This window comes from Dermochelys coriacea, chromosome 4 (assembly GCF_009764565.3).
Source record: "Dermochelys coriacea isolate rDerCor1 chromosome 4, rDerCor1.pri.v4, whole genome shotgun sequence".
Lineage (NCBI taxonomy): Eukaryota > Metazoa > Chordata > Testudines > Dermochelyidae > Dermochelys > Dermochelys coriacea.
The window spans coordinates 66,912,761-66,927,768 of NC_050071.1; the positions used below are offsets into that span (position 1 = coordinate 66,912,761).

At 38.5% G+C, this 15,008-nt stretch overlaps 1 protein-coding gene across 2 annotated transcripts in view; it reads right to left on the reverse strand.

Moving 5' to 3' along the window:
• Window positions 1-15,008, reverse strand: part of FSTL5 (follistatin like 5) — a 560,774-nt gene that overhangs the window by 463,624 nt on the left and 82,142 nt on the right. For both annotated transcript variants that reach the window (XM_038400977.2, XM_038400978.2), the window contains exon 3: window positions 11,524-11,557. In XM_038400977.2, coding sequence (XP_038256905.1) covers window positions 11,524-11,557 — 34 coding nt within the window. The remainder of the gene's footprint in view (window positions 1-11,523; window positions 11,558-15,008) is intronic.

Genomic DNA, 15,008 nt, shown 5'->3' on the forward strand with positions numbered 1-15,008 from the left:
CCCAACAAAGAAAATAACAAAACGCCACTAGCCATCACCTTCAGCCCCCAACTAAAACCTTTCCAACACATCATCAAGGATCTACAACTTATCCTGAAGGATGACTCATCACTCTGACAGATCTTGGGAGACAGGCCAGTCCTTGCTTACAGACAGCCCCACAACCTGAAGCAAATACTCACCAGCAACCACACACCACACCAGAACCACTAACCCAGGAACCTATCCTTGCAACAAAGCCTGTTGCCAACTCTGTCCACATATCTATTCAGGCGACACCATCATAGGGCCTAATCACATCAGCCACACTGTCAGAGGCTCTTTCAGCTGTGCATCTACCAATGTGATATATGCCATTATGTGCCAGCAATGCCCCTCTGCCATGTATATTGGTCAAACTGGACAGTCTCTACGTAAAAGAATAAATGGACACAAATCAGACGTCAAGGATTATAATATTCAAAAACCAGTCGGAGAACACTTCGATCTCTCTGGTCACTCGATCACAGACCTGAGAGTGGCTTCAACAAAAAACCTTCAAAAACAGACTCCAACGAGAGACTGCTGAATTGGAATTAATTTGCAAACTGGATACAATTAACTTAGGCTTGAATAGAGACTGGGAGTGGATAGGTCATTACACAAAGTAAAACTATTTCCCCATGTTATTCCCCTCCTCCCCCCCCCCAGCCCCATTCCTCAGACGTTCTTGTCAACTGCTGGAAATGGCCCACCTTGATTATCACTACAAAAGGTTTTCTTCCTTCCCCCCACCTGCTGGTAATAGCTCATCTTAAGTGATCACTCTCCTTACAGTGTGTATGGTAATACCCATTGTTTCATGTTCTCTGTGTGTATATATAAATCTCCCCACTGTATTTTCCACTGAACGCATCCAATGAAGTGAGCTGTAGCTCACGAAAGCTTATGCTCAAATAAATTTGCATCATATTGTATGTATAGTTGGGGTTATTTTTTCCAATGTGCATTTACTTTATATTTATCCACATTACATTTCATTTTCCATTTTGTTGCCCAATCACTTAGTTTTGTGAGATCTTTTTCAAGTTCTTCACAATCTGCTTTGGTCTTGACTATCCTGAGCAGTTTAGTATCATCTGCAAACATTGCCACCTCACTGTTTAACCCTTTCTCCAGATCATTTATGAATAAGTTGAATAAGATTGGTCCTAGGACTGACCCTCGGGGAACACCACTAGTTACCCCTCTCCATTCTAAAAATTTACCATTTATTCCTACCCTTTGTTCCCTGTCTTTTAACCAGTTCTCAATCCATGAAAGGATCTTCCCTCTTATCCTGTGACAACTTAATTTATGTAAGAACCTTTGGTGAGTGACCTTGTCAAAGGCTTTCTGGAAATCTAAGTACACTATGTCCACTGGACCCCCTTGTCCACGTGTTTGTTGACCTCATCAAAGAACTCTAATAGATTAGTAAGACATGATCTCCCCTTACAGAAATCATGTTGACTTTTGAGCAACAATTTATGTTCTTCTATGTGTCTGACAATTTTATTCTTTACTATTGTTTCAACTAATTTGTCTGACATTAGACTTACCGGTCTGTAATTGCCAGGATCACCTCTAGAGCCCTTCTTAAACATTGGCATTACATTAGCTATCTTCCAGTCATTGGGTACAGTAGCTGATTTAAAGGACAGGTTACAAACCATAGTTAATAGTTCCGCAATTTCACATTTGAGTTCTTTCAGAATTCTTGGGTGAACGCCATCTGGTTCTGGTGACTTGTTACTGTTAAGTTTCTCAATTAATTCCAAAACCTCCTCTAGTGACACTTCAATCTATGAAAATTCCTCAGATTTGTCACCTACAAAAGATGGCTTCAGGTTTGGGAATCTCCCTAACATCCTCAGCCATGAAGACTGAAGCAAAGAATTCATTTAGTTTCTCTGCAATGACTTTATCGTCTTTAAGTGCTCCTTTTGTATCTTGATCGTCCTGCAGTCCCACTGGTTGTTTAGCAGGCTTCCTGCTTCTCATGTACTTAAACATTTTGTTATTACCTTTAGAGTTTTTGGCTAGCAGTTCTTCAAACTCCTTTTTGGCTTTTCTTATTACATTTTTACATTTAATTTGGCAATGTTTATGCTCCTTTCTATTTACCTCACTAGGATTTGACTTCCACTTTTTAAAAGATGCCTTTTTATCTCTCTCTGCTTCTTTTACATGGTTGTTAAGCCACGGTGGCTCTTTTTTAGTTCTTTTAGTGTTTTTTTAATTTGGGGTATACATTTAAATTGAACCTCTATTATGGTGTTTTTGAAAAGTGTCCATGCAGCTTGCAGGGATTTCACTCTAGTCACTGTACCTTTTAATTTCTGTTTAACTAACCTCCTCATTTTTGCATAGTTCCCCTTTCTGAAATTAAATGCCACAGTGTTGGGCTATTGAGGTGTTCTTCCCACCACAGGAATGTTAAATGTTATTATATTATGGTCACTATTTCCAAGCGGTACTGTTATAGTTACCTCTTGGACCAGATCCTGCGCTCCACTCAAGACTAGATCGAGAGTTGCCTCTCCCCTTGTGGGTTCCTGTACCAGTTGCTCCAATTTTGTCTCTGCATTTCATCCTGAGATGAGTTAGAGTATTACTAACAAAAGGACACCAAACCAAAAAATAGATGTTTAACTTTCTTTTCAAGGGCATGGTTAAACTGTTCATTTAAATGTAGGATGAATGTAATAGACCAAATATGTTCATGATTCTATTCCAGCATGAAGGACATTTTGGATTAAAAAGTCAAGAGCTTAACTGATTTTTTTTTTCAATCACTTCAAACACAAATCACTTCAGTCCATATCAGAATGTAACAAGATATTCTGGGCCTGATTCTGATCACACTTACACCAACATCACTTAATTAAAAACAGTGGAGTTATTGGAATTTAGAACAGTGTCAGAGAGCAGAATTGCAGCCATGTATCAAACGACCCATGACAAACAGGAACAAAAGATTATGTTTATATAGTGATATAATGAAGTCTGTGCATATGGTGTAATATCAGGAGCAGATACAGTATATTGTACAATTTAATGTAGTTTGCTTTGTTCAGAATTAAAAGACATATCAAAGATTGCCATACTATAAGATGTTTAAAATATTTTCTGTCAAGTATTTCCCATTCTCTAGCATCTGACACTATCTGACAACGTTTCTGGCCATTTTTTAGCAGAGGCAATCAATTTGACAAAGGTCCCTTTTAGACTCCTTCCTAAATATATTTTAATGTTGAACAGTGTTCAGCTGTTCTTCCCTTCTCCTTCTCCTCTTACTTTTGTTTATGCACAGAAAAGTGTATGCATTTATAATACTATGACACTAGCTACAGTATTAGTCTGGCATTCCAAACAGGATTGGTCCTGAGTACTGCTATTGTGTATGTGTGTTGTCTTTTTCCAAGTGCTAAATGCAAGTAAGATATGCAAGTGACTCCCATATGGTAACTCCTTATTCCTGATAGCTAAAGATTAGAAAAGGGGCAGATGTTTGTTAATGAAATCAGAAAAGGCTGGCAATATCTTCATAATAATAGAGAATTACATTTTTGAAATTCATCTGTAACTCAACAGTCATTTTGTATTCATATTATTTAGGTAAGTGTAAAATGAAAAGGATCGAACATTTTGAGAAACTAATACTGTAATTAAAGAGCTATCAATCAATATTCTTCTATTTAGTTGTGTGTGTTGGAGACACTATGCTCAGCTGATCAGTAGCCATTCACAAAAACCTGAAAATGTTTAGTCAGTTTCTAAAATGCAGTTTAAATAAAAGAAAAACAGTTATACTGTAAATGTTAACACCATTCAAATCAACCAAGCACATATGCCATTGCTTACAAACTGAAAAATGTTGTCTTTTGCCAATATCCATTTGGCCCCTCTTTATATTTTTAATTCTCTCTCTTACAAGTTATTATGAGAAAGACACAAATTAACATTGGGCTCTGCCCAGTATGATTTCAACTGAGTGCAGGATGCTAGTCCTTTAGATTTTGTTTTGTTTTTCTGTTCTCTTGATATTTGGTAAAAGGGGTTCTTGGACATTGATTGTAAATTAGTTTCTATTGTTATACCGAAAGAAGGACAGGAGACGTTTGATATGGTTTTAATCAGGCCGCAACTTTATTATTAGATGTCTGGGACTACCTGGCAGATAAAAGCGTACAGTGCAGGGAACCCCATGTCATTCAATAATTACATGGAGGGTCTTTCACCAGCTCCCCCTCTTTTTCCATCCAGATCCCCTAGCCAATCCATTGCTGGGACCTTACCATCCACTTCCCTCATAGGAGGGTTAAGGTGAGTCATAAGTAGGGACCTACCAAATTCATGGCCATGAAAAATGCATCACGGACCATGAAGTCTGGTCTCCCCCTGTGAAATCTGGTCTTTTGTATACCCTCTACTATACAGATTTCATGGGAGAGATCAGTGTTTCTCACATAGGAGATCCTGACCCAAAATGGAGTTGCAGGGTGGTTACAAGATTATTTTAAGGGGGTAGCGGTATTACCACCCTTACTTCTGTGCTGACTTCAGAGCTGGATGGACAGAGAGTGGTGGCTGTTGGCCGGGTGCCCAGCTCTGAAGGCAGCGCCCCACCAGTAGCAGCAGAGAAATAAAGGTGGCAATACTATACCATGCTACCCTTACTTCTGCACTGCTACCTTCAGAGCTGGGTGGCCAGACGGTGGCGGCTGCTGACTGAGGGCCCAGCTCTGCAATCAGCAGCACAAAAGTAAGGGAGCCAATACTATACCATGCCATCCCTACTTCTGCTCTGCTGCTAACAGTGGCTTTGCGTTCAGAGCTGGGCTCCTGGCCAACAGCTGCCGCTCTCCAGCTGCCCAGCTCTGAAGGTAGAGCCACCACTACCAGCAGCACCAAAGTAAGGGTAGCAGTACTGCAACCACCCCACCCACAAATAACCTTGCAATCCCTCCACAACTTCTTTTTGGTCAGGACCCCTAAAATACAACACCGTGACATTTCAGATATAAATAGCTGAAATCATGAAATTTACGATTTTTAAAATCCTACGACTGTAAAATTGACCAAAATGGATTGCGAGTTTGGTAGGGCCCTAGCTATAAGAAAGGGGGTTGGCTGCCTGCGATACCAATCATAGGAGCTCCAAACATCCCCCCATTCCACTCCTTTAGCAAGCACCTCATTTTTAAGTCCTTTTCCAAGCCATTTATCCGGTCTCTGTACTCCTTCACTGTGGAGTATCTGCACTGGACATCCACCGTACACTTAAATAATGAGTTGCGACCTACAGCCTACCGCTCTTCATGCCATGCATGAACAGAGCCCCTGCTGAACCCGCTGTGGGGAAGGCAAAAAAAACAACACCTCCACCTAGGCTAATCTGGTGATAAGAGAAAAATTCCTTCCCAGCCCTGCCAAACAAGGGACGGCTAGCACAATGACCACAGCAATTCTTGACCACCACCTGAAGGGGAGGGAAGGGTAGATGCTGCCTCAGCCTGATCCATATAATAGGGGGCTTCATGCACAGGGCTAGCCCCTTTTAAACCCTCCCACCCATCTAGTTCCCAGTGGAGGAGTCAGTTGGTGCCCTGTCTCCTTTTGCAGCAGTTTGCTCTCCCCCACCCCTGCAGCCCTGAAGCCATAAAGCACTTTTCCCTTCATTCAGTCAGTCAGCCAAATTCCATGCTGCCCGCTGCCCCTACTTAAAGGTGCAGTGCGGTCATTATCAATAAAAAGGAAATAGAAATAGAGCTATCATTATTTTTCTTCTTCCACTGTGGGAGCATTTCAAAACAGCTTTGGTGTGAGTTCAACTTTTGATCATGAACCACTGTAATTTGTTAGACTATTTGTGCCTCCACAAACTGTACCTCCGTGCTTTTTCTTTTTCTTTCTTTCTTTCTTTCTTTCTTTCTTTCTTTCTTTCTTTCTTTCTTTCTTTCTTACAAACTCTGCTATTCTAGCTGATTGACCACAAACTATTTCTCCGCACCTCACATTGTTGGAGTTAAAAGGCTGCTCATTTTATCTGGAAGTGGTGAATATTGGAGAACGCTAAACTGTAGTTATTGGTTGCAAAGGTCGGACAAGGTCTTAGCTGGTCATTTCTTGCCTTATTATCATTGTGTTGTTGGCATATGCATTTGAGCAATCCTAGTTGCAATTTAGTTATGGTTTTTATTTAGAAAATTCTATTAAAACAGATCAAGTACACCAATTTTAAATAAGTACTCTAATTTGAGTTTCTAACAGTTTATTGTATGTTACACATTTCATATATGTTAAGATATCTAAAATTAGACAGGAGACCCTTATCCAAGCTTATATGCATTACTTTACTTTAAGGCCCTATTCTACCACCACTCACATGCTATGTTTAAATTTGCAAATAATTAAACAAGAGACTTGTGTTAGGATTCTCCCTCACTTACTTTAAGCATAATTTATATTCTTTCTGAAGTTGATGAAATCACAATCATCTCAAAAATATTCTAGTAACATAAGGAAGGGTGACAGCACATTCTAAAGCTGTGATTGGAACATTTTAAAATTATGTAACTTTGTAAACAGAAGAAAATCTTCTGACTTAAGCTATGTATGGTAAAAGTTCAGAGATCCATATTATCTCTGAACAAGGAAGACAATATTAAAGTCAGAAAGCAGTTAGTTTATTTGTTTCAGTTTTGCTGTGAGTGACTTGAGGATGATCACAGAAGTAACAGCTGGAACAGAGGAGCAAAGGAAAAAAAACCCACCAAAATATAAATATAAACTCCGGCATCAAAAATGATACAACACAATCACTATGAATTTATTATAGGACTGAAAATTATAGACTCGTACTTAGATATTAAAGGCTTGATCCTACTCCAAATCAAATCAACAGAAGAAGTCCTATTGACTTTAATGATGCTGAATCAAGCCTTAACTGGATAGGTATCTTATAAAGTAAAAACTCAAAGAAATGCCAGGGTAAGGAGAAGGTATCTGGCAGCCAAGAGTTATGAGGTACTGCAAATCATTAAAACTGGAAGAAAAAAAACCCTTGATTTATATTTTGGGAAAGCTGTTGGACATGATCTTCATTTACCCTCCAAATTAAAACAAGACAGAGGTCCTGAAAGGTTAAGAACATTTCAGGAACTTCAGATGTTTATTAGTTTTATGTATCCCTAATTAAAGACTATTATTAATAGAGTCTATTACTTCTTGTTAGAATCAGACAATTAGAAGGGCATTATCTCAGAACAACATACAGTATATACAGTAGTTAGCCTGTGCATAGGATATAGGAAACATAATTAAATTCTGTCTTGGAAACTTAAAACTACTTTAAGTTTACCATAAGAATAGGTTCAGTACAGTAGTTTTATGAAGTGAATGACAGGTGAAATGTGACTCCCTGTTGCCAGAAGAGGAGTTTCTATAAACTAAAATTTGAATGTAGCCTTAATTTATTTAGTGTTGATCCAACCATTGCTATTGTAACACATCTTCCTCTACATGTAAAATAAGGATCATTTTCGGAAACTTCACAATGGCACAGAGAAAAAGAATGAAAAATGTGACAATGGAAAGTATGAGAAAAGCACTAAGCACTATATGAACAAAAGCACAAAAGAATATATGAACATTATTGTAAAATCCAATCAGTATGTCTATTTGGTAGAAAAATGGAATCAATTTTCCAGAGAGTGCCTTGTGCCTCAGTGTCCTTTCAAATCACTGGAATCTTCAAAGTTGGATTCCCAGCGTAAACAGAGATATGCACAGCATGCAGAAATATCAGTAGATTAAAAATTTCCTTTAGAGATGTCAAAGTCATAACCATGAAGCTGAACACCAATTTAACTGGCTGCTTGGAGGTAATGGATTTATCCCTGAAACTAGTGTTTGGCATAGTTTTTGTAAACCCCTGACAATTATTTACTTATTTAGTCTGCTAAACTCATCGCGCAATGCATCTCTGAACATGTGAGCCCTGCCAGCTGGCAGGTAATTGGTTCCCTACCTTAATATATTCCTCACTTCATGGAGGTAACACCCAGAAACAATAAATAAAAACTAACCAATCAGCATGTCCCATGACATACCTGCCAGATGATTTAATGCTGTAAGAATTGGATAAGTGGCCTGAGAGCTCTCTCATGGGTAGATACAAGCTGCACATACTTAAGTACTGTATCCACAAATTTATAATTTATTTTCACCGAAATGTTCTGGTGAATAAAGTAAGTGAATGTTTTCAACAATGTATCATGGCATACCAATGAGAGTTCTGATGGATTCACCTGTGGATTATACTGTCTGAGCAAACACAAATGCACATGGGCAATAGTGAAATGTCTTAGATTGTAAACTCTTCAGGCTAAGGACTATGGGGTAGATACTTAGCTGGTGTAAAATGTCACAGCTCCCTTGCGGTCAATAGAACTATAACAATTTACACCAGCTAAAGATCTGGCCCTCATCTTTAGACCGCTCTAGTGTAGTGGGGCCCAAATCGTGACTATTGAAAGCGGGTTTTATATTTATATATATACTAATTATTGTTTTATTTATTGTAAACTGTAATACCTAATTCAGACAATACAATTAAGCACTTCACCAGGACATTAATGAACAAGTAAGCCCCACCAGTGTCGGTTGTGCAGTTAAAAAATAGAAATACAATTTCAGACTAATTCAAGACACAAACTGTAGTATATCTATCTACCTGTTATTCAGAAGCAAAATCAGGCTTTGCTGTGCCAAGGAAGCATCGGAGAACAAATGAACGCAAGAACTACTGTGTGAGTGTGTATATACATATGCAGTTTCTACTAACAGTGCTTTGTGTTTTCTGAGGTTGTTATAATAAGCTGCATATACAATACATAAATTAGATTCTAGCCTCTTGGACTTTAACTTATATTATTTGCTTAGTGTTTTTCCCCTTCTGTTCACTGCCTCATGTTTCATATTGTTTTTCTTTGTGTTGCAGCAACATTTCCTCCAGTGGCATAACAAAAAAGTAATAGTAAATGCAATACAGATAAAGCATCAAAATTATGGTAATAATTATGATAATAAATATAGTAGAAAAGGTTACTATACAGAAAAGCCAATAAATATCTTATCAAATAAAATTCTATTGCTAGAGCTCTCCGTTCCTGTACATGTTGCTGTAGCCTCCACTTCTCTGGCTTGACAAACGTTATCTCGCACACTTATGTCCACTCAAAGCACTGTTGCAAAGAGCATTTTCCTGGTATGTCTCTTCAACTAAGTCACTCTTCTTTTTTGTATCCTTCAACTGGTTCCCCCTTCTTCACTGCATCAAACACAAACTCTTTGTCTTTATTTTTAAAGCTCTTCATGGCTTATCCTTGCACTACCTCTCACCTCTTCTGTGGTACTAACTAGACATTGATCCCTGCCTACTGTCTGACCTCTCAGTGATGCCAGCCTGCATTAACCATTTGGCAAGCTTTCCAACAAGTAACTTAGGGTGGAAACTGTTTGCCTGGAAACAGTTCCCTGCAAAAATCTGTCTTCCTTCAATATGTTCTTAAAAGTCAACTCTACTATAATGGCTTCAAAAAACTTGATAATGATTAGGCAGCTGGTATGCTGTGACTGCTGCATAACACTCTAATTTGAGTGATATCACTGTTGCTTGCACCCTTTCTGTCTGTGTTGTATCCACCATAGAATCATAGAATCATAGAATCATAGAATATCAGGGTTGGAAGGGACCCCAGAAGGTCATCTAGTCCAACCCCCTGCTCAAAGCAGGACCAAGTCCCAGTTAAATCATCCTAGCCAGGGCTTTGTCAAGCCTGACCTTGAAAACCTCTAAGGAAGGAGATTCTACCACCTCCCTAGGTAACGCATTCCAGTGTTTCACCACCCTCTTAGTGAAAAAGTTTTTCCTAATATCCAATCTAAACCTCCCCCATTGCAACTTGAGACCATTACTCCTCGTTCTGTCATCTGCTACCATTGAGAACAGTCTAGAGCCATCCTCTTTGAAACCCCCTTTCAGGTAGTCTTTGTCTTTTGTCTTATATTTGCATAGTAAACTGTTGATGGCAGGAACTTTCTTATTGTTATATACTTATTTAGTGCCTAGCTCAATGGGGATGGGCCTTGTAGGTACCATCACAGTATAAATAATATGTGGACATAATTTAGACCTATATTGGAAATTAGGTTTGCCAACTCAACAAGTTTTTCATGCACCGCATTTCTTTATACTTCTTGTGCCAGAGGAATGTGGTCTGCTTCCTCATGTGGAAATGGCAAAGGGTTCAAATCCCAAAGTACACGGGTCTCCTGAGATCTCTAAGAAGCAAAATGAATCCACATGGAGGGCCCTTGCTTCTGTAATGGCACCTGTTCCTCCATTCCTCTCCCTCAATTCTGTATCTGCACAGCACAGTTCCTGCAAGAACTAGACTGAGAAGGAGCTCCCTGGACTGCCACTGCCTTCAGAGCCTGCTTAGAATAGTATAAAAGAGTAATCAGTGCAAATAAATGCAGAAGCTAAACACTAGCTGAAGTAACTCTTGAGTTTGTTCCCTGAATTTGAGTGGCAGGAGAATCTGGTGGAGCACGAAATCTCTGCCCTTTTACAACAGATCTGGTTGTTCACAAAGCTCCCATGGAGTTGATGGAAAAGGGAAATCATGTTATGCAGACAGATCTGTTGCACCTCCTTTAGCCAGACTGACCCGTTTTTGGTCCAGGCCATAGGCGCTGGCTCTGTAGGGAAAAAATAGCGGTGCTCAGCCACAGTTGTTTGGAGCATCCCCAATCAGCTGTTTCACCATGGCTTAGCTGATTGTAGGTGCTGCCAAACAGCTGATTGGTGGCTGGGGAAGGGGGGAGGGAGGAGAGCTGCAAGTGGGCAGGGGCCTTGGGGAGGGGAAGGAGCAAGGGCAGGAGGAGGTGGGGCAAGGGCAGGGCCTCGGGGGAGAAGGCAGAGTGAGGGCAGGGCCTTAGGGGAGGAGTGGAGTGGGGTCTTGGTATGGACCGGGAGTGCAGCATTCCTGGGGAAAAGAAAAACTCAGCACCTATGGTCCAGGCCTTTCAATTTTCATGCCTCATGCTGTTTTACACTGATATAATATTTTAATCTAGTGTATAATCACTGAAATGTAGGAAAACTGCAATGGCAAATAAATATAAAGAAGTGCATGCTTGCCTAAAACACAGAAGATTATTGTTTCCTAAGGAGGTCTATTGAGGCCCAGATTAATTTGTAAATAAAATTGGAATCAATGCTATTCAAAGGTTGGAAATGTAGTAATGTGAACTGCAGATTTTTTACATATATTTTTTCTATGTAGGTTTGTCAGAAGTTCTTTGGCTTTGGTTCTATATCACACTAAAACACTCAGTAAATAACATGAAGGTTATTTTAAACACCTATGAAGATTAAGCTCCTAATAATGGCATTAAAATTAGTTCTGCATTTTAAAAATAGCTAGTACTTACCTTTATTTCTTGAACTTTCTTGACTTTTTTCTTGCTGGAATTAAAAAATAGAAAGAAAAACGTGTCATTAACTGTATTAGTTGTATTAGCAAATTAACAAGAAAAAGATTTATTCCACTGAGAACTGCACCATATAAGTAATAACATCTGTTGGCGTGTTTATAAAACTTAATCAGCTAAAGAAAATACATAGGAGATCTGAATCCCTTTTTTAAAATAAGCAGAGGAAGTGAATTAAAAGTAGACACACTCAGAATTTTGCAACAGAAAAGCTTCAAAAACAGACTCCAATGAGAAACTGCTGAGCTTGAATTAATACACAAACTAGATACCATTAACTTGGGTTTGAATAGAGACTGGGAGTGGCTGGGTCATTACACATATTGAGTCTATTTCCCCATGTTAAATATCCTCACACCCACCTTCTTGTCAACTGTCTAAATGGGCCATCTTGATTATCACTACAAAAGTTTTTTTTCTCCTGCTGATAATAGCTCATCTTAATTAATTAGCCTCTTATAGTTGGTATGGCTACTTCCACCTTTTCATGTTCTCTGTATTATATATATATATATAATCTCTATCTTCTTACTATATGTTCCATTCTATGCATCCGATGAAGTGGGCTGTAGCCCATGAAAGCTTATGCTCAAATAAATGTGTTAGTCTCTAAGGTACCACAAGTACTCCTGTTCTTTTTACATTCAGAAGACTAAATCTGGGTGAACTGTACATAGGGGAATATATTCTGATTTTATTAATTCTTCTTATTATTATTATCAATTGTCTGATTAACACTTTATACATATTTAGCCTATGAATTGTCCTTCAATGAATATACTTCCACTACATCTTCAAATGTTACCAGTCATTCTGTGTGGTGAGGAGCTGGTCATCTAAGCCACATAATATTGTTTCTACTCCCTGACTGGATGACATAGAAATGTAGGGATCAGACTAGTCCAGTATCATGTCTCTGACAGCCAATACCTGATGTGCCTTAGAAAGGTGCAAAACAACCCATGATGGGCAATTATACAATAAATTGCCCTCAAGGGATGTTTTCTCCTCATTCCAAGTAATTAGTGGTTGATCTATAGCCCTTATAGATGTTATAATTGCTGCCTCCTCACCCCCGAGACAGACCTGAGCTTGTGCACACACTCGTGAACAATAATTGGTTAGTATTGGTAGCTATGACAACCACACCACAACCCTGGAGGCAAACTCTCAGAGCAATATGGGCATCTAACACATGGTGGGTTCATCCAGGAATAGTGTGCTCCATCAGAAGTGACATTTCACTTTCCTCAGTCTGCATCCCTGGAGCCTCCTTTCCTCTCCTAAGATTCAGAGGGTTGCAGATGCACCTCCTGTTCCCCTGGGCACCAGACACATACTATTTTATCCTCCTTCCTTCCAAGGTGTCTCCTGGCATAGATTCCAGCCCCAAAGTCATTTTACTGGTTGAGATGGAGGGACTCAGCTATCTATCAAAGTATCAGTCTCTGATCAGCCAAAAACTGCAGTAGCTCAGTCTACTGGGGAGATAGTAATGGCCATTTCAAAGTCCATGACAACATTTACACTATCTTCTCTCATTGTCCATATAAATATCTACAAATTGTTTTTAATCCTGAAAAGTTCTTATCCACATATTGTATGGCAGTGGGTTGTACCATTGATTCTTTTATAACATAAAAAGCTATTTCCTTTAATCAGGTTTTAATTTTTTTTTGCCTGGCAATTTCATTACAGAAACATCTATAACGAAGAGGAAGGAAATCAAAGAGATTTAAAGATGTCTTCATAAGCACTTCCAGTCTTAACCTTCCCACAAACATGTATCTAAATGAGCTTCCACAAGACATTTACGTGCCACAAACATTCCTGCAAACAATTATAAATCTCTCTTAGAAACAGTTGTGGAGAATGAACAGAGAGGGCTGTGAAAACAGTTGAAGTGAATTCATGGTTTATTTGTTTTTTTTTTTTCATTTGAACAGAGATCTCTGCTTTTTTCTGCAGTATTTTCCCATTTATGTTATATGTTCTCATATAATAAAGCAATATCTTGAGTGAAAAAAATGAATTTGAAGGTTAAGGGTAGCATATTAATACAGAAACACACTGTTAGGTGGCTTCCATCTTAAAAGCTCTATTTTTTCCCATTAGGAATAGGATAGCAATTTAACAATAACTTACTAAATAGTTTGAACTCTGTACCTAGTATTAATAATAAATCATTGATAAGGAACAAAGAAAAGGGTCAAGCAAGCTGTGGAACTCCCCACAAGGATATGAAGAACTCTCAGCAATCCTTCCAGTTAACTTACCAAAGGGCCCCCCTCTCACTCATCTGAAACAAAAGCTAAAGTAGACAACTCTTCTGTTTATTCATTTAGATCTGTCTCTCTATTTGACACACATCTTGCTGGTTGCCTGGCAACCCAGGAAGTATTATTTCTCATTCAAGCACTAACTGCCATCATACCATATTCTTCTAATTTAATCTTTAAACATATTTTACTTTCTGATTGACAAATTACTTCTCTAGTAGTGTTGAAGTCCATGTAACATACAAGTTTGGATGTACCTAACTCAAAGTAGGTGCCTGACAAGTACACACATATAATTGCACATGGTCACTAAACACCCTAATAACTTTCTCTAAAGTAGGAGCACAATAAAGAAAATGTACTCCTTAGTGAAATATTCAGAGTTTAAAAGAGAGGTATATCCTCAAGTGTAAACTGTCTTCAGTGGAGCTATGACCCGAATAAGACCTGTCCTCAAACCTTCAAACATTCTTATTCTATACAATGGCTGCCACAACAGTCAGTCTCTGGTTTCTTTACTTTGGGCCCTTTTTCAAATCTTTTGTTCTCTATCAACTGTTATTATATCAGCAATGTGTGTTGAGAATAAGTTAACACAAAATACCTCATCAAGAATCTATTTTTATTGGAACACATGAGTATTTACAAGTAGCTATGATACTTCGAGTTTTGTTTTTGTGGCAAATTTATATATAACTAGTAATGAGAGACTAATCTTAAATTTAACCACTATACTGGGCATTTTGTGTGTGTGTTTCCCTACAAAAAATAAATCAGGCTGATTACACTTAATGTTCAATTGCATTATTCTATTTAATTTATCTATAACATTTACCAAACATCTATCTAAAGTATTTCTAAGGTTCCTATTATTGTGGTACCCATATAAAATTCATTAGTATCAGTCATGAACAAGCTAAACATTACACACAATGAACATCTCATGGGTGGCGGGATGGGAATTAGAAGCTGATTCTCTTCGTGCTATATGCTTTTGTCTACATTCCAGCATACCCTTCTAACATTCCTTTTTCCCAGAAGCCAACAAGTGATTATATGCTGTGACTTAACACCAGTCTCTGCCTATTGGCAATGACAAAATTTCACCACCTGAAGCTAAACTTTTACGTTCCTACATACTTATTT